Source organism: Falco naumanni, chromosome 15 (genome assembly GCF_017639655.2).
Source record: "Falco naumanni isolate bFalNau1 chromosome 15, bFalNau1.pat, whole genome shotgun sequence".
NCBI classification, from domain to species: domain Eukaryota; kingdom Metazoa; phylum Chordata; class Aves; order Falconiformes; family Falconidae; genus Falco; species Falco naumanni.
In genome coordinates this window covers 13,196,485-13,223,896 of record NC_054068.1, presented here as the reverse complement: position 1 = coordinate 13,223,896, position 27,412 = coordinate 13,196,485, and the positions used below count along the sequence as shown (strand labels likewise).

The following is a 27,412-nucleotide window of genomic DNA, read 5'->3' as shown; positions in this document are numbered from 1 at the left end:
CTTCCAACAGTACTAAGAGGTAAACCAAAGAGGCATGAGGCTCTTAAAGATATCCACCATGTATCTGGGCAAATCAGGGGAAAGTTTGTAGGACTGAAATTAACATTACAAGCAAAGAGCTGTTCTATTGACCAACTTTCCAAGCTCATCCTGTATCTACCTGGTATAAGGCACAATCCAAAGGGACCAGAGATCTTACCTGGGAGTAGATAAGAGGGTAAGGAAAGGAAAGGAAAAAAAAGTAAAAAGTGAAAGGGGGGAAGCAATGAAAGTCTCCCTCTGCAATGTCCCTGGGAATAGGGAAAATATGAGTGGAGGAAGAGCCATTATCATCCCTGCTCCTTGGGAAGCCGTGCAGCCCAGGGGGGACCAGTCTGGGCAAGTGACACTGGGACCTTATGAGTTTCTCAGCACCTGCAGTGGTGGCCTACAGCTCTCCTGCGCAGTGGGTAGATGCTCCAGACCTCCTGTGGGGTCCAGCTCCTCCCTTGAGTACAGCTTGAGGAGACAGTGTTGTTTCTGGTGACAGCATTATTCCTTTCTGTAAGCTATTTGATGGACGGACAGAACAGTCTGGCTCAAAGTTGTACCTTTCCTTAAATTAGTAGATTCACTCAAATCAAATAGCCTTGTATTAGCTTTTTGCAATTATTTTTGTTTGGTGTAAGCTTGGTTCTGCCTGAGGAGTTCCCCCAAAAGCCTCAGTGGGTGACAAAAGGCAGACAAATAGTTGCTTCTTCTGTTGTCGTATTGTATAAAACTTGTGCATCTTCTCAGGAGACTGTGTTGCTGGAAACCTTTGTGGGTGTTAAAATAAATGGTGAGCATCTCCTGCCTGCCCCTCCCGGGAAGGAATGCTCGGAACAGAAAGCATGCCCAGTGGCAGGTTTCAGAGTAGGGGAAGAGATCTGTACTCAGGACTGGAAGGTGCTGGCATCTGACATGAGATTGTCAGCATGGTAGCCGAGGTGGTTTTGCTGTCTCGCATTGCCCAGAAAAGGACAGAAGAGCACTTGCTGCATTTTGCCTCCAAGCAAATGATGGCCTTTTAGTGATGACAACTGCAATATCTGTGTCAGCTGAAGCCCAAACAAGAATTTGCTCTTAGATCGGGCTGGGTGGCATGTGCCACTTTGGCGCTGTGGTCCTTTCTAATGACTTGTCCGGCTCCTGTCCTGTCTACCAATGCATCTCTTCAAAGTCTGGAGGTGCATTTCACTGCAGGCACTCTAGGCTATTACACATCTGCATGAACCTAGATCTGAACTATCCAGGACGTTCAAGTGGTAAAATATACTGTCAGAAATGTCATATATTTTATCATATAACAAGCCCCGTGTACTTCACCTGTCCCATTTCTTTGCACCAGCACATACGTCTCTGTAACTGTGTTCACATTGTGCAGTGGCCTTCCCCGTCCGGGCGTGCAGCACTGAAGGTGGGCTCTCCTCCTAGTCAGGAGGCTGTAGCTGGGCCTGTAACCTTTAGGAAAGTGAGAAATATGTTAATATTCAATGCATTTTAATAAATAGACAAAAGTAGAAGCTTTGGTGAACTGCGGCTTTTATTAAGTTTTGGACGATGAACTTTCAGAAAGCTGAAAGTAAGGCAATCTTGCTACCTAAATAAATACCAGACTTCCTTCTGTCTGGGGAAAATAATTAGCTCAGACTCATTTCATAAAGAATTAATGGTGGAAAACATAATTAATGCCAATCAATATATGTTTGTGAAAACAAATCTTGTCAAATTTAGTGTGACTTTTTTGGTGGCATTGCAAGTTGGTTTGGTAAAAGTAGCAAGGTTGGGGTGGGAGGTTTCTGCATGACTTTTTTTTTCAGATGTGTGATGTTTTGAATACTGCAAGTAAGCTGATTCCAGATTAATTGATGATTCCAAATTAATATTTGGAAAATAATAGAAGATGGGTATTGGACCGATTAAAAATTGCCCATCTAGTAGGGAGCTATTAAATTGGAAGCTTGGCTGGTGGATTTAGTACTCCATTAAACTCTGGAGTCTCAGGTCTTGTTCCTGATTCTGCCCCACCTTACGGTGTACCCAGGGATGCCAGTCAGCTTTGGTGTTTCATGTTCCCAGTTTGTAAAATATCAATACTGATTCCAACCCCTTTCTAAAAACGCTTCACAGTTTACTGATGGATATGACTATATATTATTATCCGTGGCATTTAATGGTAGAGTCCTGAACTGTCCAGTTTTTGATCTTATGTGTGGGTGTTTTGTTGTTTAGGGGGTTTTTTTGTTTGTTTGTTTGTTTTTTTAATCAGTTGCATGGTGGAAAACCTGGCCACTTGGAAAGTTTGCAACTAGTCCAGAGGTTGTGGCTAGTAAGTAGATACGCAGCCTGGAAGACAGTGATCCACATCAATCTGTATCAATTTGCTGCTCCATAAATTGGGCCCAATTGCACAGGAATAACTTAAAGCCAAATGTAAGACCACAACTCACACTTAAAGAAAGGGTGGGTGCTTCTGGGCTGAGGAGCAGGGCCTCTGAAAGAGGCTTAGTGCTCACAGGGAATGTATACTTGAAGAACATGCAGTTTGTTGGCTATGGGGTTAACACAACCTGTGGAGGTCCCACCAGACGCTGCTGAAAGTGGTGCTACCTGTGCAGCTAATGTTCGTGCCATCGATGCGGCCAGGTCTGGTATTGGCCTTACAGAACTAAGTTTGGAAGGGTTCGGAGAAGAGCTATGGATATGCATGAAGGATAGAAAGCATGCCTCGGAGTGAAAAGATCTCAGGGTTCATCATTAATTTATCCCAGGGTCTTCAGTTTAACAAGCAGTTGGAGCACTTCATGTTGAAGAGCCATTTGACAGAACAGAGTTCTGCCTGCTAGAGATAATCAGCCATTTGCACAAAGTAATGAGGATTTCAGCAGATTCTTCTTAGGTTATACTACATGAAGACGGGATATTTCTCTGAAAGTTATCCACAGCTCTTAGGCCCAAAGCACGGATGAATTCCAGGAAGTCCTCTAGACTGCACAAGTTTGGAGGTCAGGAGGAGTGACCTTAGTGGTGCCTTCTGGCTTTATAATCCAGAAATTGAGTCAATTGGTGATGTGATTCACTTTTTTTTTCTGTTTGATTCCAACCCTACCTTTCCCCTCACTTGTCTTTTTTCTGTTCTCTTAGTTACTTTTGCTATGGCAAAGTTCCTCCTTGGCAGAATGGAAGAAGAGCTCCATGTTTAATTTAAGGAGAGTTTTTGTCTGATATCACTGGGGCCAAGATTTGGTCTCACACCAGTCGTAAGACTGCAAAAGGGTTTTGATGCTACAGATAGTTTTGAGACAAAATCTAATCTCCTTTTCACCTCTGTGTGCCTCAGGCCAGACTGCACCTTCGTGCTGCCAGGGGGACAGCCCTGCTGCTCCCCCCCGTGCCGTCCCAGGTGCCCTCCGCAGGGGCTGCCCTGCAGCCCATCCCCAGCCTGCGCTGCCTGAGGTTTCAACCCTTCTGAAATGGGCCATGGGAGGCTCATGCCGGCACTTTAGTGCTGCTGTGTGTGCAGCAAAGGAACACGTTGTACTATTTTTATTGTGAAATATCTGATTTTTGAAGTTGGCAGCGTCCTCTAAGGAGCTAGGACATAAGTCAGCGGAGAGCCAGGAGGTGACGTGGGGCCAGCCCTAGCGCAGAGGCTGTCAGAGGTCCTGGCCGGTGGCACTTGCTTTGTGCTGCATCTGCTGGAGGTGGGAGGGGTGGAGTGAGGACCAAAAGCCTGCTTGGAGCCCAAAGCTGCGGGGGTGTCCCGGCACTCGGCTGCAAAGTCAAACCATGCGGCCGTAATTCTCTTGCCCCTATTCATCTTCATGTAGGATGACTGAAATTAGGCAGTTTTCCCCCGAAACAGAATGTTTGCTGCACAAGAGTTAAAAATTTAACAGGGTGGCTTTTTGGTGTGGAGCAAAGCCTCCCTGTCAGTGGTGCCACCTAAAAATAAGTCCCGCGGAGCTGTGCAATATGTCTTGCAACAGATTTCCGTCACCTCGGCAGGTTTTTCAGCTTGAACCTGCAGCCCTTCCCATCCCTCTCCCTTCCCCGCGCCAACACGGTGCTCAGCGGCATCTGCAACTTGCGACCTTCCTGGGTGCGGGGGAGGATTTTGTATCCGTGGCTGCCTGAGGGGCCGGGTGTAGGGATGAGGGTAAACCCCATCCCCTCCCCTGGCAGCGCGGCGGGGAGCTGAGGGGCCGCGGCTTGAACCGACCCCGCCGGGCAGCCGTGCTGCGCCGCGCTGCGCTCCCCCGCGCCGTGCTGCGCTGCGCTGGTTTGCGCTGCGCTGCGCCGGCGGCGCCTCGCGGTGGCGCTGCAGACCGCCCTCCGCGCCGCGCACGCCCCGCGCCCGGCCCGCACCGCAGCTGCGGGGCTCCCGCCGGCGGCCGCCCCAGCGCGCAGCGGGGCCCGCACCGCGCACCCGCATTTCCTTCGGTCCAAGTCGGCCGCGGGCGCGCAACGAGCCGCGCTTTCCTGAGACGCGGGATGCGTTTTTAGCGGCGTGCCCGGCCAAGCTGCGATTTGCGAGTTCGTCGCTTAGCGTGCGGTTACGGCTCTGCTCACAGCCCCCCCCCTTCATTTTGAAGTTAATTCCTGTTAAATTTTGTATGAAGTTCTTTCTGCGGCTTTCAGGTATTAATATTTCTTTCCCCTGTTTAAAAGCCGTAGGGAGATAAACAGGTAAACTTTAGTGTCAGTTGCTGCCGCGGGCTGAAGGGTGGCCGTTAGGTTGCTGTGCGGTCTGCACTGCTGGCGGAATAAACCCTAGCGTCTTAATTTCCTGTCAATAACAGACTCTCAGTATTATGTTAATAACTAAATCTTTTGCTATAAAACTGACCAAACTCTTTTCTGAAGAGTTTTCAAAATATAGTTTAAACCTTCAGTTTTGCAGTGCTTATTCAAGCAAAATTCTAATACTCTTGCTTGCTGGAATTGTATTCAAGCAAACCCAACCTAATTACAAGATTCCCCCCCCCCCCTCGCTACCCCCTCCTTTTCTTATCGTTTTTATCACTTCGCCTTCTAGTTCATAATTATACATAGTTTATTCGGATAGCCATTTGGAAAACAGAAGAGATATTGGCAGGTACAAGAAATACTTGTTTCTTTGGATTCAATATAAATAATGAGAATTCTTTTTTCAGAGAATTTACACATGCAGACAAGGACAGAAAAAAATTGTTCTTAATTGTGTACCTCATTTACCCAAAGAGTATGATTGTATGTGCAAATTAAACTACTGCATGCATACGCTAAATTAGATATTTGTGAGTGCAATTACTTAATTTGCATGTACAGATTAAGTTAGCCCAATTAATCACTATGATAGCCCAATTTTACACAATTGTGAACCACTGATGGCAGTAGAGTTGTTTTGCCACAAATGCTGAAATAACGTTACAGGGAAATGGGTCCAACTTGTGCACAAGTGAAGCACGTGCTCTTGTAAAAAAATCACTGACAAAATGCATTTTATGATGTGTCAGTTATCGTCACTTCTGAGGATATGTTATTTATGAAAATTGGTTATAGCTATACAATATTTGATCAATTGCTAATAAGACACCACATTAGAACCATGCTTTTCACATCTGGAGCTTTTGTTTGGGCTAATTAGGGTGATGATCGTGGATTCAACCTGTCTTAAATCTCAGATGTATGTAAATAGGCAGATTAAGGACATTGTTCATAATTAGGATTCCTAAATGAAAATCTAGGAAATGCTTCTTGGAATATTTATAGTCTTGTACCAGCAAGGCTTGTTGTGCATGTCAGAGGAGTATTCTGTTTGTTGTACAAGTGTGGTTTGTTCCACGTGTTCCTTTCAAACGCGGTCTAGCGTGTGTATTCTGTGCAAAAGTAAGGGTGGAACGGATCAACATTAAAAACCCGCTCCGTTAAAAAGTACCGTAAGTCACGTGGTATATTTTCACTTCTATGGAGACGTGCTGTTTGTCAACAGAACAGTGCCCCATGTAGCCACACATCCTGATATATCCTCCCTGCCTTTGGCACCGAGGTTGCCAACTGGAACCACTCTCACCGCCCAGTGCCTGCTACATCCAAGCAGCCCAGTGCACGCTCAGGGCTTTACAGTAGCCATTCCTGACGTAAGCATTTGGAAGTATAGTTAGACTACTTCGCACTATTGGGTTTTTTCCCCATCTATTATTCTATTTAACATCTGTAGCCAAAATCTAGACCTCCTCCACTCGAAACATCTCTGATCATGAGAGGCACCTGCTGAATTGCAGTGCTCACAGCGCTTATTACCACAGGCCACTTGGCCAACAGGAACTGGTGTGACTGGGGGGCACTTTGCTTCCACCACAGCTGACGCGGCTCCTTTCTGACGTGTCTTTTTTGCTGATATACTTGTTGTGCTGACAGTCCTGGAGCCAGAAAAAGTGTACGGGAAGTTTTTACGCGGAGTTGGATGAAGCTGGAAGCGCTGGCTGGTGCAGGTTGCCTACCTGGTTCTCCGTGCTCGCCTGTGTGCCTGGAAGCTGGCGCTGGAGGCGGCTCTTTGCTGGTTTGTTCCTGTCTCCCTGGTTAGCAGGTTGTGGGGCAGACAGGCCTGTGAACCCATCGCTGTGAGGGACGAGGCTGTCGCCACCCTGGTGTGCAGCATGGCACCTTTGCTGTGCCCCGGGCAGGGTGGGGAGGGGGCTCAGGTCACTAAACTGAGCAGCCCACTCCTTTGGATAAAGCTGCAAGGGGAAAAAAGCAAAATTTCAAAGCACGTGTGGCCTGTATAGTACATGTGATATTTTATTTTTTTAATTTTTTTTTAAGAAAGCAGAACTGGTTTCGACCTGGTTTTGCTCATTTTTTTTTCCATGGCTGGGAAATGTGGTGCTACATTGTTTGACTTTGTTTCCCCAAAAGGACAAGGGGGGAAGGGGACGGGAAAGGAAAGTTATGGTTAAAGCACGAAGAAGAAATATTTCTTCCAAAATATGATTTTTAGTATGTCAACATTTAAATGTGAATTGTTCTGATCAAATATTTACTGCTATCGGGAGCTGTGTAGAACATTAATCTTAATTTGTTTTTCTTTTTCTCAAAAGCAATGACTCCAACATAGCTAGGAGATCTGTGTCTTTAAAAATAAATAATGTAGCAGAACAGCATATTCTTTGGTATAGAAATGCTAGCCTGTGGCATCTTCTGCAACTACAAAGCAGTCTCGAGCGAACTTTCTTCCCTTTTTATTAATAATTCCCTAAATCAATGAAGAATCTTTAAAAGTTCCCCTTCACTTTGCTCTGGCACTCCTTGCAGCTCCAGCTTTTACTCATGCTGGCTTGTTCCCTGCCATGTATGACACATCTGGATAAATCTGCGTGTGATTTCGGGGAGCACAGGCTGCAGCCCGCTAATTCTGTGTGCAAATACAAAGCGAGTTTTCCCTTTTTTTTTTTTTTTTTTTTTTTTTTGCTAGCGCAGGGTTTTGGTTTTTTTCCTGAAGGTGGCAGTGAAAGAAAAAAAATAACTCCCTTTGAAGATTTAGGAATTTTATTACAAAACAGATGGACAAGTACTGTATTTTACCCATTTCCCCTTGTGCCCATGAGCGCTGACAATGAAAACTACAGCTCCTATAAAGTGCTGATCAAATTGTGAAAAGGTGGCCTTTCCCAGCAGCCTGGCACACTCTAGCATTATCCCAGCTTATAAATAAACGGATGGGCTGAGCCACTTCGGCTTTTTTTTCCCTCTTAGTCCTTACCAAGATAATTGAGGATCATAATGGTGGGAAAGGACTGCAGTCATCATTCGCTGCCTGTCAGGTATCAGTACTCATCTTCGTGTCATCCGTCACCATTGAACCACTCTGTCATCTTTCCCCAGCCTTCAGCGCCGCTCCTTCTCATCGTGTTCATTATCTCCGGCTCCGACCAAGCCCCCTCCCCCAGCCCCTGTAAATGCATCTTTGTGCGACTCTCAGTCTTCTGATTATGAATCGATGATCATGTGGTGTAAGAGAGATAGATGGCTTTTAGTTCCATCTTGTCTTCTCTAATTGTAAAATATTAGTTACATTAGACTGTGTCTTTTGATTAATGGAACTTATTTGGAGTGGCCTCTCCCAGCCCTCCCCCTTCCAAAGTCCTCCACTGACTTTTGAGAATTGAGTGATTTCACTTAAAGCAGACAAATAGGCCCTTCAGCAAGGAGATAGCTGAGCTCTAATATTGTGGGCAAAGCAAGCTCACAGAGCCAGAGTTTTGTGTGTGCGTGTGAGTGTGTGTGTGTTTTTAAAGAAAGGCTTCAACTCTGGCTAGACAAATACAGACCATTTATTAACGTACGTACAGCCGTGCTATTTTGCAAATCCAGCAATTCTTATAAAGCTGCAAAACAGGACATAAGGCTGAATGCCTTCTGAATTAAATTAATCTTAGATAGGAATTAAGAGCATCCTCGCTTTCACTTTGGATGAAACAGGTCAGTCCAGAACTTTGATGTATTAATGCTAGCATAAAGTGTTATCTTAATACTCTCTTTTATACTTACAGGACATATCATCAGCCAAATGTCTCTTCCTTGTACATCTGACACTGTGAGACATTCGTCCTTTAATACAGAATTTATCTTATTTGGCACTATTTACCTAAACATGGTCTGTTGATAAAGTCCTTGCTGTACAAATGGAAAGGCAGTTGACTAAATCCCTTATTATAAATAATCACTGTCTATCTTTCAGTGTAAATTCAAGGACATGTTCACTTTCAAGCTATCAGTTCAATTGGAAAAGGTCTATTCACTGTCGATGTCTATATCTCATGGAAATAGGAAAGCACAGTTAATAAACAAATCAAACTATTTTAAAAAATAGCACAGTGGATTATGAATTCTAGAGCCCATGCTGATGGTGACACTGTCAGGACACATGCTATACAAAAATACATGCAAACGGTTTTATCTAAATTTTTTATGCTACCTTCAGGATTTAAATCTGACCTTTGTGCCTTCCCCCCCCCCCGCCCCCAATACTCAGATTTTTAACATTATTTCAGAAGATGCTGCCTTATAACGTACCTTCCCTATATTAAAATTTAAAGAATCACTTTGTTCATGTATAAAATGCTAGTTAAGCCTTATTCCATTTACTTCTTTCTGTTAAAGAACAGAAAACTGGTTTGGGGTTGTGAACAAATGTGTATAGAGTAACGGCTCGGGACAGCTGCCTGCCGCAGAGCCGCGGAGCAGGAGCAGGGGCTCAGGGTCCTACCACTGTCCTCGCCTTTCCCGGCTTTACTGGGATGGCTGGGGCAGTTTCCTGTTCCAGAAAGGCTCTAGCTGCGGTAGCCACGTGATTATAGAAAAATCTCTCTCCTTTCTTTTTAGAAGTAACTCTAGCCTTTAGAGTTATGGAAAAATGCTTCAAAGAAACAATCCAGAAAGCTGGAAAAAGTCCAAAAAGAATCCCAGATATTTTTATTTTTTTTTTAATTTACCTCATGGTATTAATCACATCCTATGGAATTTAAAGGAGCTTTTCCAGCAGCCTGTGTCTTGATAGCCAGAGGCTCAGACTGGAAGGGCTTTGCATGTAGGCAAGGTCAGCCCTGCTGTCCTCCATCCGCGTGTGGCTGCAGCCCTGCATTTGTCTGAGATCAGAATTTGGCTCCTGATGGATATTTCCACACAGTATTTACCACCCTAGAAGGAGTGATTATATTTAATGGCAGAATTTCAGTTGACTTCTCACTATGTATTGAGTTGACCTTTAAGTTAAACCACAGATTAATTTTTTTTAGTTGTCTCTTTAAGTACATTTATAGACCTCTCTGTTCCGATTAGCATAACGGTAGATAGAGAAAAGTTACCTGGGTCAGGTTATTTGTTGAAATCAGAGGAATTGCATGGCTTCTCCTGAAAGCAAATATTTTGGCCCCTTCTAGCCGCTGTATACATTAGTTTTGTTGCAAAATGATTTTGGTTTATACACAGAGACACCCAAGTGGGTATCAGTTTGCTTGAAAGCCCAGAGCCTGCCATTGATTTCGTATAAATAAACCTTCTCTCTGGAAGACCATGGCAGTCAGTGAAGCTGACATGAGATGGAGTGGCTGTCCCTTAGGCAGAAGATGTGCCGGGTACCCATGGCAGGAACGTTGGCCCCTTTGCTGCCTGATGTGTTTGGCTTCCGTCCGAGGTGTGGATCACTTTTACTCTAAATCATCAAAAAAATAGCCAAACACCCTAAATGGACGCTTTGCATCCCACTGCCCGTGGAAACTTCAGTATCTTGGGCTTCCACAATTTTCTTCAAAATAAAATCCTCAGTACCACCCGGTCCTCTCTGTACAGACTGCCACAGAAGCCGTTGGAAGGGGATTTTGGTTTTGTTTCCTTTAACATCTAATGGATTTGCTGCATAGTCCTCATGCTGGGTGGCAACGCTTGGGGCTAGGGACGTGGGTGAGTGCTCACGCCAACCCTCAGCTCTGGGTGCTGATTATTGGTGTGTGTGCAATGCAGACAGCAGCCAGCCAACTCCGGGTGACCTGTAGCGATGCTAAAAATCACCACCCTCCCAACTGGTGGCCAGTGGCCTCTCGCTGGCCAAGGGGGCTCCAGCCTGCAGGTGGGTGGCAGCAGGATGGTGCTGCGGGTGCACCTCTGCAGGTGATGGGCTGGTGGCCCCTCGCACACCCAGCACTCTCACACCGGGAGCGAATACCACATAAAAATAAACACAAAAATAAATACGAAAGGAACGTGTATTAGATATGAAACAATGTAATGTGCCAGCTTTTAGCCCTAGGCAAATTTTCATGTCTCTCTTAGGAATTTTTGTAAGTAAGGGTTAGGTGACGAGCCCCCAGCTCGGAGACAACTTACGCTCACGTATTGTGCAAGCACGTGTGCATTCCCACAGAAGTCTGTGGGATGACACACAGGCTTTATAGTATGCATAACCTTCAGCAATTTGCTGAATCAGGGCCTAAATACTGAAATATTGTTTAATAGCGCTGGCTCCACAATGAAACTTTAGAAGGCACATTTCCCTCTCAGTGTCTCTCCGTAAGGCTCATCAATGATAATGGAGTTACATTAGGCACATCTAAAGTTAATTATACAGTTACCTCCCTCTTTGGCCCCCATTTTTCAAGGAGAATATGATAAAAAAAAATCCTCTGTCTTCTAACATCTATTTTTATTTGAATTTTGATCTGCCATCTAGACGAAAGAATAAACAGCACACTAAGAAGACCTTAGGTAGGTGGGTCTGGATGTTTGTGAGCTGAGAGAGGGGCACTGAAGATGTGTTAAGAAAACCTGCAGAATAATATCTATAGAAACCAAAGCAAAAGAAATATTTAGGGCAGGTTGTTAATAAATTGTAGGAAAGCTCTTCCTTTTTAGAAAGAAGTGGGTGGCTTTTAGGGATGCTGATTTATTTTGGAGTGTGGCTTTAGGGTTATGCTTTAATTGGAAAAGGCAAATGCTAGTGTTCACTAAAAACTCAGATGTAGAGATAAGGTTGAATGTAACAGTAGATCTGGAAATGCTGCAATTCACTGCATATTAAAAACAAAAAGTAATTTTTACGTTTGGTTGTTTGGTTCTTTTAACATGATTTCACAGTTGAATCTGGTGAACCAAAATCCTGTATCCCAAGCACAGGTCTCTGAATGTCTTGATTTTGGTATATGTGCACATTGCTGAGGGATGCCAGGTTTGTCGAGGGATCCAGTAGCTTTGACATACTCCAGTTTACAGTACCTGGAGTGTGCTCAGTTGCTAATCTGTTTTGCATGTGAGATCACTGTGCTTTAGCGTGACAGCTAAGAAAAATGTCATTTTGTTTTTAATTGGAGCAAGATACAATTTTGGGGAAAAAAAAAAATAATATCTGATTCTTTGCTAGAGATTTGTTCCATAAGAGTCCAGTCAGAAAGCTTCCAGTACTTAAGAAAGTCAAATTCCTCGCTGAGCGTTCCCATGAGCTCCCATGGAAGCCAGTGGGAGTTGCACATGAGTACCGAGGGCAGCATTTGCCCTTAGGACTGAATTTCCCAACTGACTATTCTTTAAGACTGTCTTTTGATTAACGATCAGTTTGCAGCAGGCTAGGGCCAGAGAGGCAACATGTACCCCACCATTCAAATCTGTGGCAAAATATTCTACGGAGAGCTACTTAATAAAAATCAACTTGCTCCAATAGTCATTGAGAAATACCTCAACTGTTAGTAATCAATCGAGGGCTGAGTTGGGGGTGGTGGGGGGGTGGGGGTGGTGGGCAGGGGGAAAAATACAAAAGGACATCAAAGAGGTTCTCATTCCCAGTCTATTGCTCTATTTAAGGGTCCTATAATTCGGTGAGGTTGTGTGCTAAATAATTTGTAAGCCTTCAGAACATCCAGGTTATTGTTTGTGGACAGATGGTGCATCACATTTTATTGCTTATTCCTTCTGTGGTTTCTCATATGCAGGACTGATGTGCACTCTGAAGTCTTTGTTTCCTTGCTAAAATCTCTAATCTAAAACAGCAATCAAGCACACAGACAGTGCTTCAGAAAGCATAATCATAGTTTTAAAGGGGGAAAAAAACATTTCGGCTGCAGTTAGGAAGCAGATGTGTTCCCTGAAAATGTGAAAGGTTATCAGAAGTATTAAAATAGGAAAATAGATATGGAATTCTGGAGCGCAGGGGAGAGCCTGTATTTTATTTCAGTACTGCAGGGTAGGTGTGCCTTTTCCTAGGCTACCTGCTTTGTATCTGGCTCTCTGTGGAGCTGGTGTAGCGAAAGCCTTTGGAGACCGGCTTTTGCTTCCACCTTTCCCCCTGAGATTGGCAGTCTTTGTCTCGTACAGGCAAGGAGCAGCCGTGTTGTGATCCTGGAACCGCTGCTGCCCCGAAGAGTTAAATCATGTTGATATACAGGAAGGAAATGGAATAGACTAACTCTACTCTTTTCTTCCTACGGATTTTTCTTTTTATTCTGAAGATAGAATTACTGTTTGTAAGCATCTGAAAGTCATTAGTGGCTCTGCAGTCTGTCAGGTGCCGACGCAAAAAACTGCTGAAACTGAACGGGTTCCTGTGCGGAGTGCTGGGAATTTGTCATGTGCTGATGAGCAGTTATAATAATATATGAGCAAATCACAAGCATTCTGCAAATTAATCAAATTTTTTTTCCCCTTCTCCCTTGTCTCTGGGAGAGTGGCTTTGCCGGCAGACGTAGGTGAAGCAGTTTTACTCACAGATGGTAGCTCTGGCATCAGATGGAATTTATATAACAGTAATTCTGATTTCCTGCCAAAGTAGCGCTGAAAACACCAGGGAGATTGTACAAGACAAGTCATGTGGTTTTGCTGAGGTTGTTGTGGGAAGTTTAAGGGGGGAAATCTCAAATTTTCCTCTTTGCATTTATTGTTTTAGCCTGAAGGGCCAGAAATTGTACACCATTCTGCCATAGGCGAAATCCAACACATCTTTTTTTATGAATTGCGCTGAAAGAGTGCTTCCCAGCTGTTGAAACTGCTGGTGGGGAGGGAGCCACATGACTCCTCATCCTTTCCCTTTCTGTACAAGGATTAAAGGAGGGAGGGTTCAAAAGGTTGCTGCACTACATGTTGGAGAGAGGCAGGGTCTCCCTTCCCAGGAAGCGATGCCATGTTCACTTAGGTTGTACTCCCTCTGGCACCGCGAAATAGGGGGGGGGGAAGGGGAGCGGGGGGGCTTGCAGGGGTTTCAGTAAACACATTGGCAAAGGCTCTTCCTCGTCGTTAAAACGGGGGCTTTTCCTGTGTGCGGTTACTCGAGTAGATTAAGGTTATTAGTTGTGTCTCCGCTGATATTTCCAGTTTGATCAGTAAAATCCAGAAACACTGGGTTGTTGTTTTGGTTTTTTTTTTACCTGTTAAGGGTAGGTCCTTGGTGCGCGTGTTAGACCACCGAAACACGTGCTGATTTGATGGCAGGTCCAATCCTGACCGTGTCCGGAGCATCACGGATCTGTCCAAACTGCTGGCTTGTGACAAGGATGCAGGAACAGAGTCAGGCCTGGTGGCTTTTGAATCGGATCACGCTTTTTTAAAGATAAAAAAGCAGTCTTCCCTAGAAAAATATTACAGTGTTTTGATAATAGCAGCATATTGAGTAATGCATGGGGCATAGCAAGACTGCTGTGACACTAAAAGAAAAAAATCGAGGTGAGCCGAACGGGAGAACTTTCAGGGGCTGTTTTTAATAAAGAGGTGAATTTTTTCTGCAGTAGGAAAAATGATAAAAAGATGGCGTATCAGCTACATTATGCAACAAAGTAATGCTGCTGTGTTTTTATAATGTAAGGCACTGCCCATTTGTTTTGGTTTACGTGACTGCAGTGAAATAAGTGGATTAGACTGAAACTTTAGCATGCTTCATTGCAGCTGGTTGCAGACATCTGTCATTCCTCAGCCATACATTCTGGATCATGCCAAGAAGAAAAAGCAAAGTCTGACACCTTTCATTTTAAGAGAGCCTTTTATAGGAAAGAAAAGGAGAAGAGGAGAAAGCATTTCCTTTGTGACTTAATAAAAAAGACACTTTTTCTGTGACATCAACAGTACTTTCCAGAGGGAGAGGTCCTGCAAAGTTAATGCTCGATTTATTTTTTGCAGCCTTTTAATTTTTACTGGTTGAGCTCCTGATTTGTTGAAGGGGATATGATAAAAATATGCGTGTTTTTTCACAGAGGCATTAGCTATATGTACGCCTATGTAGGAGATGCACCTGGCCAGAGGCAGGTGATGCCAGTCCCTGCTTAGGCTGTGCTGGTGGCGATCCAGTGCAGTGGTGGCACATGATGCTGCAGCGTTGCTGATAATGAGGAGTTCTGCAAACTCCACTCACAAAATCCCATAAACAGATAATAGTAATGTTTTAGTGGAATGATTAGTGGGGTTGTGAGCTACTCGTGGATAATTTGAAATATTAGCTATTAGTGAGCTGTATATTTATTTACTTAAAGTGTTTTGGTTTTCCTCAGTCTTTTTACTAACATGCCGCTGTAGATGGAGAATCATGAGGTACGCGAAGAGTTCTAATGTGACAAAATACCACCTAGATTAGCCCAGTTACATAACAAAGCAACAAATAAAATTAAAGGAGAACATGCTTAGCCTAAGTGACATCATACATGCAGAAAACATTTATTCTGGCTTAGGGTCCCACTTCAGCAAGTGTTACACCACGCGGATAATCCCATTCCTTCCCACTTAGGTGATGTGCGCACCACCAGGCTGATGGGGACACTCCAGGTCCTTACCTGGCTGGGTATGGAGGGGCAGGTCTTCTCGTGGTGCAGGCTGTGTGGCTGTCCTGCTCAACAGCAGCTGAGGATATGACACATTGAAATGTGGGCAGGAAAAATTTAGAAAGCTGAGTATGGGATTTTTTTTAAATTCCATTCCACCAAATAAAATAAATAAGCTCAAGACAGTCGCCCAGAGTGAAAGAGAAAATGCTATTGTATTTATGAATTGCTAGGCAGAATAAAGGATATTTGGTAGTGAAATATCACTGAGAAGACCTTTCCTATTAGCACCTCTGGATTTCACAATCTCTTTACTGAAATCCCAGCGCCATCAGTGTAGCATTTATTCTGGGAAATCATAGGTACATTAAATTCAAATAGGGCTTTGTTCCAGAAGTCCTAAATGCTCCCTGAAATAATAAATATTTACTGAGACAATTAAGAAATATGACAGAACATTAGACAGAAAACTTGTGAATGACCTAGTAGGAAAGCTGAGATATTTTGCTCAAGGGGGTTAGAATGGGAATGTAATGCTATTGACGTGATTAAAATGAGTAAAGGAGTGAATAGACATAACAATTAATTGACATGTGTAAGTAAAGGCAAAGGTGGGACTCTGAACGTGTAATTTTGATAGTCAGAAGAACTCAGGGTTGGTTAATATTAAAGAAAAGCCTCCCACTTACCTCCGAAATATGTTTTGTTAGCTGCAGCCTACTTGGATCCCCAAAGCATAGTAGAAAGGGAAGGCTGGCAGAGGGCTGTATCCCGCTTCCGCCCTGGCTCGGGTACCTTCTCCTCCCGTGTGCAGGCATGCAGGCTGCAGAGGTGATGGAATGTGCTGGCTTCGCCTCCGGACTTTGGGTGAACAAGAATGGGTTCCAGAGTGGGGGGCATGGCTGGAAGTGAATGCTGATATTGTCAGCCGAGCTGTTGTGAGTTTAGGATTATGAAGGGGATTATGATTGAGGAATTTATAAATTGCAGTAACCATTGTCATTATAAATTTAGTCAGAGGTGGCCTACTCTTTACAGTGGGTACCTAGTGCCCTTGATAAGAACTCTGTCCTCTACTTATGTGTATAAACTAAAGTAAATAAATATGAAAAATTAAATGTAATTAAATTTCCCAAAGCATGGGACAATGATAGTCTGGCATTTCAAGCTCAATCAATGACAGCATTGCCACTAACCTCGTTTGGAGCCCGCTGAGGCACTGGGCTCGTAACTCATGTTGTCATGTCAGAACCCAAACTGGTGTGCCGGCGTGCGCGGGGCGCTGCACTGCGGTGGGCGGGTGCACCCGCTGGCGCTGATCTGAAACACACAAGTCCTTAGAAAGCATAGTCTTCGGCTTTTTTTCAGAAATTTTGTCTTACAAGGTTCATATATTGTTTAATATTTGTTTAGGAGGACCTTTTAAGCTATTCTGCTGATGCTTTTCCTTTTTTCCAAGAAAAGGTCCATTTCCCTTCTAAATCAAAAGTTCCTGTGTGAAAAGCTTACTCTTCCGAAAAAGAAACAAATTCTGCGCTAGTGTCTGGAGCTGAGTAATCCTATTACTTTATCAGCTCTGCAAGGAATGGGAATTTTTTGTTTTCCAGGGTATTGCAAGCCTCCTTTATACCACTGGTGACTCCACTAGCCACTTTGTAATTTGTTTTTATTTAGTGTACTGCAGAGGGCTAGCGGGTTCCTCCGTCTGCCTCCAAATAATTATGATTCCCATGCTTTATATAACAAAGGCAACAAGCGCTAAATTAGTGGTGTTTTCCATAATTTTGTGACTGATTTGTTTAGTAAGTTAAAAGCATATATATGAAGAACAGTGGTAGAATTTTCTGCTTCTTTCTCTGTATTGTGAGTGTCCAGGTGGTTGCTAGCCCGTGTCATACTGATCTACCCTTGGCTGTTTTACATAGCAGGGTTGGCTTCTTGGTGGTTTTCTTTTGCTTTTAAAGGAAAATTTAGTGTGTGATAATTAGTGATTGTAACCTTTTGAGACAGGAATTGAACTGATACATTAAGTGCAGTTTTTATTTTAGGGGGGATGTGTGAAATTAAGTTAATCTTTTAATAATATGTGTTAAAGACAAAGTGTAGCACCAACTTTTGCTTTTCCCTGTCATCATTGAACCCTTTAGTATACTCATCAGCAAGTTGAAATACCTATTCAGAAACAGCCAGCACTGTATAATATACTAAATCAAGAGCAGACTCCACCTTTGATTACATTTCAGAAAAGTCGTGTAGGTATCTGAGGGTTTAATTTGTTCCCATTAATGGAGGGTTTGTTTGTTTGGTTTTTTTTTATAAAACTAAAAAGCCTTGAAACAAATTGCTTACAGATTAGGTCTTTTCATTCTCCAGCTCTTCTGCAGCCAGTGATGGCTCTGTCATTTGCCACCCTGCTATTGCAGGTGCCTGCAGACCCAACGTCCTTCTTGGCAGAGCACCATGGTGGTGGTGCCACGTGGTGGTTTTGGGATGGGTGCTGGCCTCGGGACAGTGCTGTACACCACATTACCCCCTACAGGACATTTCTTCTGGATCACTAACCTGCCATGGGAGACTTCACAGGTGGATAAATCCTACTAGGTTTAGGACAATTATCCCAAACCTCCTTACTGCATTTATTTAGGATCAAGCTGGTGGCCATGTTTTGCCATGAGCTGGGTCTTTACCCCAAATTTACCCTCCGCTAATTAAGATCTCTCCTGTAATCCACAGCAAAAGAAAGGTTCTTATAGATGGCAGTTCTGTGTTTGGACCTGATCTGCCCCAGCAGTATCTACTATGTATTAGCGAGGGGGGATTTAGGTAACTCATGTGGTGCCTCTTATCATGAACAATTCCTCTGATTATTCTAGGACTATTTGTGGGATCGAGCCTGGTAATGAAAGAATCCAGCTGAATGGAGGGTAGTCAGGGGGCTGCCATAACTTTAGCTGTCCCATGGGAAACACATGACCCAAAGCCTTAGGTGAAAATGTTCCCAGGCCTTCCTAAAATGTGGATACTTACACTTTTTTTATATGTACTTCTACAGTAAATCATCAAAAAAGCCTCAGACAAGGCTTTTTGGTTTTATGGCCTTTCCTGGTCAACATGAAATAGAGAGTTTTTAGAATTTAATTTCCTTTTTTTTTTTTTTTGTAATCCAATAAACGTATAAACTTCACAGAATATTGTAATTTTCCCAGAAGACCATCTTGGTTGGTCCTGGACCTGTGTGTAAATAAACATATACTTTTCAATTGTTTTATAAAAACTTTTATTACATGTATGAACTGGATTGGATGTACTTTAATCTGTCTGGTATTTTGGGAGTTTCGTAAAATGCATATTTTGAGACCAATAAAGTGGAATGGCTCAATCAGAGCCATTATTGTCTATTGGACAAATATATTTATTCAGCATTTTGCCATCCATACTGTTATGCTCCAGATCAGAATGGCTGTTTTAGAGCCATTCTGCTCTCCTGGGTAATGCATACAGTACTTGGGATGTTTGCTGTGGATAGTAAATGTATTTATGAAAATTTGTACGTTAAAAAAAGGAAATGGCACTAGCCAAGATTTAAATGAAAATAGTTCTCCCTTTGCAAATACTTGTTATTATGCTATAATAGCGTTACTTTCAAATGGCAGCATTCACCAAGATGTCTGGGACCTGGAGGCTGTGGTCTGAGAAAGCCGTGGGCTCAGCCCAGTAGTCACTGCCAGAGAACAGGAGATGCTCAAAAAGCCTTTCTTCCTACGCGGAAAGCACACGGCCATCGTCGCCTGCTGTTACTTCTGAGGCAGTGCGCGCTTCATCTGTTTAAAGATGATTGTACCTCGAACACGATCTTGCGTAGGAAAAAAGTTTTAAGGCAGCTCTTCCTGGGGAGGACCAGCCTCAGTGAAGGTTTCAGTGCGGCTTGCTGCCTTTGCGCTGCAGCAGATGTGTGATTACATGGAGCGTTCCACCAGAACGTTGTGGGACTGAGCATCTCGGTGCAGCAGGCAGTGACCATTGATCCTAAGCCACTGCAGCTGGTCCTGCAGGAGTGTCTGGTCGTGGCCGGAGGTGGCCTGGCCATTTGGGATTGCTACAGCAGCCCAGGAGGTCAAGTCCAGATCTTTGGTGTCCAACATCATAGCTAAAGAGATTTGCTTCCAAGAAATCTAAGCCTTTGAGGCTTTTCAAATATCTCTTAGTGCAGTAGTTATTTATTTGTTTTAAAGAGGTAATTGCTGTTATTTTGATTTTCACCAAAAGGGGATTCTTAAACCAGGCAAAGAAATTTGAAATGAGTTTGCTGTATTACATCGCTGTAAGTGCTTTAGCCATTGGCCATCTAAGGGAAAACATTCTGTCAGATAATCATGGCCATTTTTGCATTTTAAGGGAACAAATGTCATATCTAAGAAACACATTTTATCCAGGACTTAATTATAATTTATATTACATTGCAAAGCATTTGTTTTCTGTTCATCGTTTTATTGCTCTTCTGCCTTTTCCTGAAATTTATGCATTAAATTGTGTGTCTGTGTGTCTGTATGCGTGTATCTGTGTGTATATATGTACACATATGCAATATAATAAAAAGTGGTGTAGTGGGGACAACAGACGGCTTGTGTGTGATGTATTATTGGCATTTTTCTTTCAAATTACCATTTTCTTGCTGCTTTGGGAGAAAGCCATGATTTTGCTGTGATTAGTACACTTTTAACAATCTGGAATAAATTCCTGATCTTATTCATGTGCCTAGTTCAATGCCCATTTTTACGTTTTAGTGCAAACCCCTACATATGTGCCTGTAATACCACAAAAAATAAGATGTTTCTTTGTGGAAATTTTTATAGAATTTGGATGCCGATCAAATATTTTTAGAAGTGGGGAATTAATGCAGCTTGACCATGTAAATGATTTTTTTAATGAAAAAGGCTTTAGTATTCATATCTCTCTCTCTGTGTCTTGTTTGTGTATTCCTTTGTGCTAATCTTAAATAATGGATCCATATCAAAGTTAATAAATTAGTAACTATTAGCAGTGTTTGGATTACAGTAAGTGACCCAACGACACTTCGTTGACATTGACTTTTTATGTGTTCCAATAATACATTCTGAGCTTTAAAAATAAGACAAAGCAAAATAGGTTTGGCAAGTATTTGAATCCTTAACAACTCACAGGCAATGGCTTTGTTTAAATCCAAGGCCTCTGCCTTAAATATACTTTCCTTATTCTGAGATCCACGTCTTCCTCAAAACCTGCATTTTCTGACTCTGTTCAGCTGGTGCACCATGTTGGGCTGCATCAGTCATGACATGTTATGAAACCTAACGCGATGTGACTGATGCAGGCTGACACGATGTGTCACAAAGCAACATATCAGATCACAAACTTGAAAAAAGAAAAGAAACTTTTTTTTTTTCCCTCTCAAAGTCTAAATTAATGAAGCAGCATATATTTTTAAAAAGGTGGGCTAGTTTCGAGCGTTGAGGAATTTTTCTCAATATCGGTCCCGCAGAAAAGTCTCCATCCTGACAAGAAAGTACCTCCTGTCCGTGCTCCTGCTTCTCTCCAGGGTGCAGTCAAGACTAAAGATGATGAGCCTAGGTCATCTCAGCACTGCTGCCATTGCCAGGTCTGACCCTGGAAGCCTTAGATCACTTTCAGAGGACTGGATTCCAAAGGCACTGGGTGTAATCCCCCTTCCTGGGGAAGCCTGCACCTTCTAAAAATGTTCTTTGAGTCCAGCTACCATTGTTGTCATTTTATCTGGGGTTTATTATTATTATTTTCTGCCGTTCCATTTCTTTGGACTGTCAGCTTCCATCCAGAGGATTAGCAAGTCTCTTCACATACTCAGTCACAGACTTCATAGAACATTGCTGCACAACAGGATTATTTCAGCTGCAAACAATAGATTGTCCTCTAGCCTCACTTTCTGATTGGAGAAAGATGCACCATAGTTTGCCCCCTTGTTGGCCCACCTTTAGTCTAATTTTCCTTACTACAAATGCAATGCATTACACATTATCTCCTGAACGATCAGGAAGATTTCTTTTTCTTTTTGAAGGGCTTTCATATAATTTTATTGGAAGATATATAGTGGGTAAAATATATATGAACTCTAGCTTGCTAAGGAAGAATCTACCAACGGCTGCTAGATAAAACATTATAAATTTATTGCCAACTTATCTGGGAAGGGTTATTTTAAGAGCCTGCTGCCCACAACAAGTTTTTGAGCTAAAATTAATGGATGGGATACCTAAGAGAAATGGGCATCTTCCTTCACCCCTTAGTTACAAACAAATTGCAGATATTGTTATCTTTGCAAGTGAGAATAATCTCTAGTTTTTGTACTACTTCTGCTGTAAACAATGTACCGCTTGCTTTCCTATGACCCTCACTCTGTATACATATTTATATATTATTCATACCAGATTAAAAATGAATGTGCTCTTTACCACAGTTGTACTGCATAGTGACAATACAAATTAACTTATTGTGTACTTACTTTTCACAAGGCAGTGATGTGAAATTTTGATGGCCTGAAAAAGTAAGTCGTGGGGGAGGCAACGCCAAACTGAATCCTTGTAGGTGCACTTTATATTGTCTGATTTATTAAAGTGCATTGAATTAATAAATGGCATTCTCTGTATGGAATTGCACGGGTTTGAACTTGGTTCAGTGACGGGCAGAAGGAGTTGCCTTTCAGTATGGTGCGTGTGAGGTGGTTAGCTCCATCCACGCTTCGTGGATTCCTTGTTTACAATTTTTTTTCTGTGCAGGAAGGAGTTAGGATGGACAGTTAATGACAGCCACTTGTGGGCAAAGCTGCTTGGTGAGATCTCACACTGTTGGCTAGCAGTACCAATTCATGCTAAAACTGTCCAGTGTATTTCCATGCTACGTGATGCTTGAGGGGTTCAGAGGGTGGCTGATGGGCGTGTTGTGCCTACTTGCTCCTCGAGTTCCATCGCTCAGTCTGTGCTCCCTGCAGGCTGCTCTGTGAGCAGTTATCAGGGACATTGCACTATCGATGGCACGTCCAGTTTCTGGCCAACATGGCACACAGGAAGGACCAAATAAACAGGATATGGTTTTGCTTTTTCCATAGCTTCAATAAAACCAGAGTAAGTAAGGCTGGAGGGCAAGTTGTACCATTTCCCACAACTTATCAGGGCGTCTTCTCCTCATAGCAAGGGGAACCAGTGGTCAGATGGTCAAATTAAACACTGGAAATACTGGAAGGGAGCTGAGCTGGTGTTGCTGGTGTAGTCTTACAGCTCAGTGGATGTGACAGTGGCAGGCCTTTTATCTTTTTGGAAAAAGGGGAAAATCACTTTGATTTGTCATGGAGCGAGACTCTCTCCCCTTTACACAACATTACTCCCACTTTGGCCAAAGGCGTTTGGGCACCTCCCCAGGCAGAGGATGCAGCAGACCCCGTAACTCTGTCCGGTCAGAGGCGTCACCCAAGAGGGAGACAAAGGAGAAGGAAAGAAAGAGGCCAGAACCCAGCTGTGAATTCTGGTGATGTTATCCACCTGTGACAAACAGTGGGGGAGATGTAATGGTTTTCTCAGATTTTTTTTCCCCGCAGTTTTCAAATATTTCTAGTTTTTCTGAAACAATGAAAATCAGATTGTCCCTGGACCTTCTTCATACCCAGACAGTTTCGAGAGTGCTCCCAGTTTTTAAAACTATTGTATTCAAAAATTTTCAAGCATATTTGTGCTTGCGTATTGATTTGAGGACTGACTCTAAGAGGCACTAGAGACACCTTCAATCTCTCGTTCACTATTTCCTCATTTCTTCTAGCTGAAATTTTTCTTTGAAAGCCCAATTCAATTTCTGTAACATTATCTATATAGGTTTCTTCCATTGCTATTGCTATGAAATTTTCTGCTGAAATTTGACTTTCTAATGATTAGCAGCTTACAGGTGTAATTTCTTTTTCCTTATGAAATTGTTGAGGAAAAGGTCTAATCCAGGAGAGAACTAGAAGATCGACCTGCATTCCACCCCAAGAATTTATGCATAAACATGCATATTGGAGGTCTTAGGGTGATAGTTGTGTTTCTGGCAGTCTTCAACTTGTAAAAGCAAAGGCTGGAAGGGAAAGGAAACATGCCTGTAGTCCTGGGGCATAGGGCTTAGATGATTGTGGACTGGCCTTAACACTTCTTTCCTCTGGGTAGCAAGCAGTACGTTTGGGGGGACTCAGCTTTCCAGTGGTAACTTTAGCGTTACAGAAAAAAAGGCAAGCTGAGCAATCCAGAACATTAATACCAGCTCAGGTGGATTTACTCTGCTGGAGATGCTCATGCTGGTGTGCCAGCATTTTTCCAGGCTCCTATCTCTGCTGGGAGGGCTACAGCACCGTTACCATCCCAGTATAGGTGACATCAGACCAGTGCACAGCAAGCATCTATTTGCTTATCTGTTAAATTGCCAGCTAAAATCGAGGTGAGATTGTCCCAGCCCCTTCCCACAGAGCGGGAAGCAAAGTCCTCCTGCTCTGCTACCCCGGCATCTGTTTTATGCCTGCTAGGCAGTACCACGGCAGCAAAGGAAAACGTGCTCTTCAAATGTGGAGATAGGGTATTGTTTTTCACTTATCCTGGCTTTATGTAGATGGTCTGGCACATTTATTTATCCATTTATTTGAGCAAATTAAAGCAAGCTAAGCGCATTTGACCTCAGATGGTCCTGGTTTAAGTTAATTTGAGAGACAAAGCTCATAAAGTTCCAGTAAAACACATCAACAACTTCCCAGCATAGGTTGAAATGTGATTGCTGAAATATAACCTCCAAAACCAGATACAGCATGGAGATTCAAAGTCTCAATAATCTGAAAAATATGGGAAAGCATATAGATAGCCTTACTAAGAAATGATATCTTTCATTCATGCCTTCGTTTTGCAGTCGGTTGCCATTTCACCCACGAGAACTGCATCTATCAGATTTTGTACATTAACATTCCTTTTCTAATCTAGCTCGGACATTTTATTTTAAAGCTGGTGATAACCTCGGGCCCCGGTCCAGCAAGCACTTATGTGCTTGCATGTCTTTACTCACAGGAGTAATCTCACTGGAGTAAATGTTTGTAGGTTTGAGGGTTTGGTTATCTCAATCCATTATTTCTTTCCATTAAAAAGTCATCTGTGTGATTAAAATAAAGCATACAATTCTTTACTCAGAAACCCACCCAAAGGCAGAGTGTGTTTATTAGACTAAGGGTCTGCACATTGTCATCCTTGAATTGCATTTCAATAAAAAAGATAATTAACCAATGTAAAAGAAGGCAGTCTCGTACGCGATTGCACTGTATTTACATGAGTTTAATTTGGATCGCAGGCTGACGGATTTACAGCTGGGTCTGAGGAGGGAGGTGAAATAGCTGCGCTTCTCCAGAAAATCTGAAGCAGAGAATTTTAAAATGCAGTTTCTTTAAGTGGGCATCATGCGAATAGCACAGATCTCTTCCTCTTGCTGGAGGCGCGCGGATGCCCTCCACCCAAGAGGAGGGGTTCCTGCTGGGGGCACACCGGTGCGCCCAGCGCTCTTGGGCTGTGCAGCGGGCAGGTCTGCAGGCGCCGCGTACGTGAAATAAAAAAACTAACCAGGCTCTCATCTGTCACGCAGGTCACAGGCCTTTCCAGTGCAGATACTGCCCGTACAGTGCCTCTCAGAAGGGAAATCTGAAGACCCATGTTCTCTGTGTCCATCGCATGCCTTTTGACAACAGCCAGTATCCCGACCGCAGGTTCAAGCGCTCCAGAGTTGACTCCGAAGCTTCTGGGAATTTGGAGGAACCTGCAGCTGTCAAACCAGGGAGCTCAGCAGAGCTAACGGAGGAGGGCAGCAAGGCCCAGGAGTGATGCAGCTTGGCGGCTCTGTCTCCATACTGCAGTAGCCTTTTACACTGGGTTTAGAGATGCATTTGGATGAGGGTCAGCTAACTGCCTTCAATGGAAAAGAATGGTGTGCAAATTCCCAGAGGTGTACAGGATGCTGAAAACAGTCAAATATATGTATATGTACACGTACACACACATGCACATATATATATATACACACACAGAGATACTCGGTCATACACACACTGAATATATATCGACATACACACACACACACACACACACAAAATACATGCATTGTGTGTGTGTGTGTGTGTTTAAATATATATATTACACACGCAAAATAAATTTCCAGCCCTTGAAAATGGCTGCTAAACAGTTACCTGGCAACAAGTACTTCCAAACAATCTAGGTGGGATAATAAAGTGATTTAAAAATGTTAGGAGGTCGTTAGTTATTTAAAAAGCAGAGTAATTTCAAACTTTAGAGTGGTCTTTGTCCCAAAATAATGCTCTTAACAGAAAAACGATACCGTCTAAACGATTTAGTGTTGCCTTGAAGATTGAGGGGCTGTGTTTTCATTGTTGAAAACACCTTTATAATATGACACCAGCTGCTGTCATTTGCCTAGCATAGTAATGAGATGTGTTGGTAGACTGCCATGGTGCCAGTCTGACTGGAGCTGTCATTGCAGAGAAAATCAATTCAAGTGGTGTTGCAACTGCGGTATAGGAGAAACCTTAGACGGCCCATAAGCTAGGGTCAGTACTGACCTATACTGAAAAGTATTGTGATATTACATTTTCTTCTTTTTTTTTTTTTTTTTTAAATATACAGCCAAATGAATTTATGGTTTAGAAAAAATCTGCAGCCCAATGTGTGATTGCAGTTTTGAAATGTAATTCATTTTTTGTAATCATCTTTCAGTATTGAGGGAAATGCTTTTATTCTTTTTTTTTTCCTTGTCGATGAAGAAGTAAGTTGCTATAAAAGTAGAAGTACAATATGTAGGAATATTGTTTAGTGAAACTAGTCAGCCTTACCTTATCTATAGAAGGTGCTGGTGAGAAACAGAATTTTATTACATAGAAGGTTGGTAATTTTTTTTTCTTCTTCTCTTATTGTTTTCTTTCAAAATTCCTTTAAATTTCTTTTTTTTTTTTTTTTCTTTACACTTGAATGAAGGATTCCCCAGTCATGGTTAATTTTCATGTGTTAGTTTTTATAAGTGTTACAGACATAGTGCAGAAGTTTCTTTTGGAGCAAGCTCTTATAAAGTAGCTTGACCTAAAATATGAATCCAAACTTCCTGCTCTTTGTCTCTAATGAAGAAAAGTGTTTTAGCTGATATTTCTTTGGTTTTGTAAAACAAATGCGTTCTATATTTTTGCAGATTTTAGCTTTTTTACTGATTGGATGCTCCAAATTTAGCAAGGTCTTTTGCCACATAGGAAGCTTTTGAGAGACTATAATGAACCACATACTTAAAAAAAAAATCATAAGAAAAATAACTAAAGGTTTATTCTGAAATTCTCTGAATGGCATAAAATTTTAGCCTTCTAATGTACTTCCTTTGACAGAAGCAAAATTGGTGCTGTTTATTGTGATAGTACAGAAGTATTAACTTCTTCTAAAACAAAATCATCCAGACTTAAAAAAAAAAAACAACAAAAACAAACAAACAAAAAAAGTAAAAAACAAATCAATATTTCTTTGCAGGCTGGGAGCACAGAGTAAAACCCCAGGGCCTTAAAACTTCAGCTCTGCCTAAAGCAGTTTACAAAAAATACTAAACTGCAATCAATGTAAATAAAATTCTTAGCGCTACCCTGAGACTGGAAAAAAAAAAAATCTCAGGCTAATAAGGAATACGGTTTGCATATGCTGTCGGAAAGGATGTCATCCAACTGAAGTTTCAGTTTAAATGAGGTCACTGTGTAACTTGGACCCATCTGGCACAGAGCAAGCTGCTTTTCTTGTTTTTCTAGTATAGTTCTCACTGCCTTACTTAAATCGAGTTGATAAACTTAATGCAACTGTTTCTATGATCCTAGATAAAGGATTGAAATGTTATTGAAACTTTCTGACTGTAGTAAGCTTTAGGATTTTAACTGCACTACTGTGTTTGGTGACTGTGTCAGTCGCTTGCTTTTGTGTGTTTGCGCCGCCTTCAGTATCTTAGCAAAAAAAAAGAAAAAAAGAGAGAAAAAAACCCCCCGAAACCACCCCCCACATTCCATTTCTTGCACTTTTTGAGCTCTT

General features: G+C 42.5%; 1 protein-coding gene across 5 annotated transcripts in view; it reads left to right on the top strand.

The window, feature by feature from the left end:
* ZNF536 (zinc finger protein 536) overlaps positions 1-27,008 on the top strand; it is a 351,982-nt gene extending 324,974 nt beyond the window's left edge. For all 5 annotated transcript variants that reach the window (XM_040615511.1, XM_040615508.1, XM_040615512.1 and 2 more), the window contains one exon: positions 24,936-27,008. In XM_040615511.1, coding sequence (XP_040471445.1) covers positions 24,936-25,171 — 236 coding nt within the window. In that variant the 3' untranslated portion in view covers positions 25,172-27,008. The remainder of the gene's footprint in view (positions 1-24,935) is intronic.
* Positions 27,009-27,412: the final 404 nt, after the last annotated feature.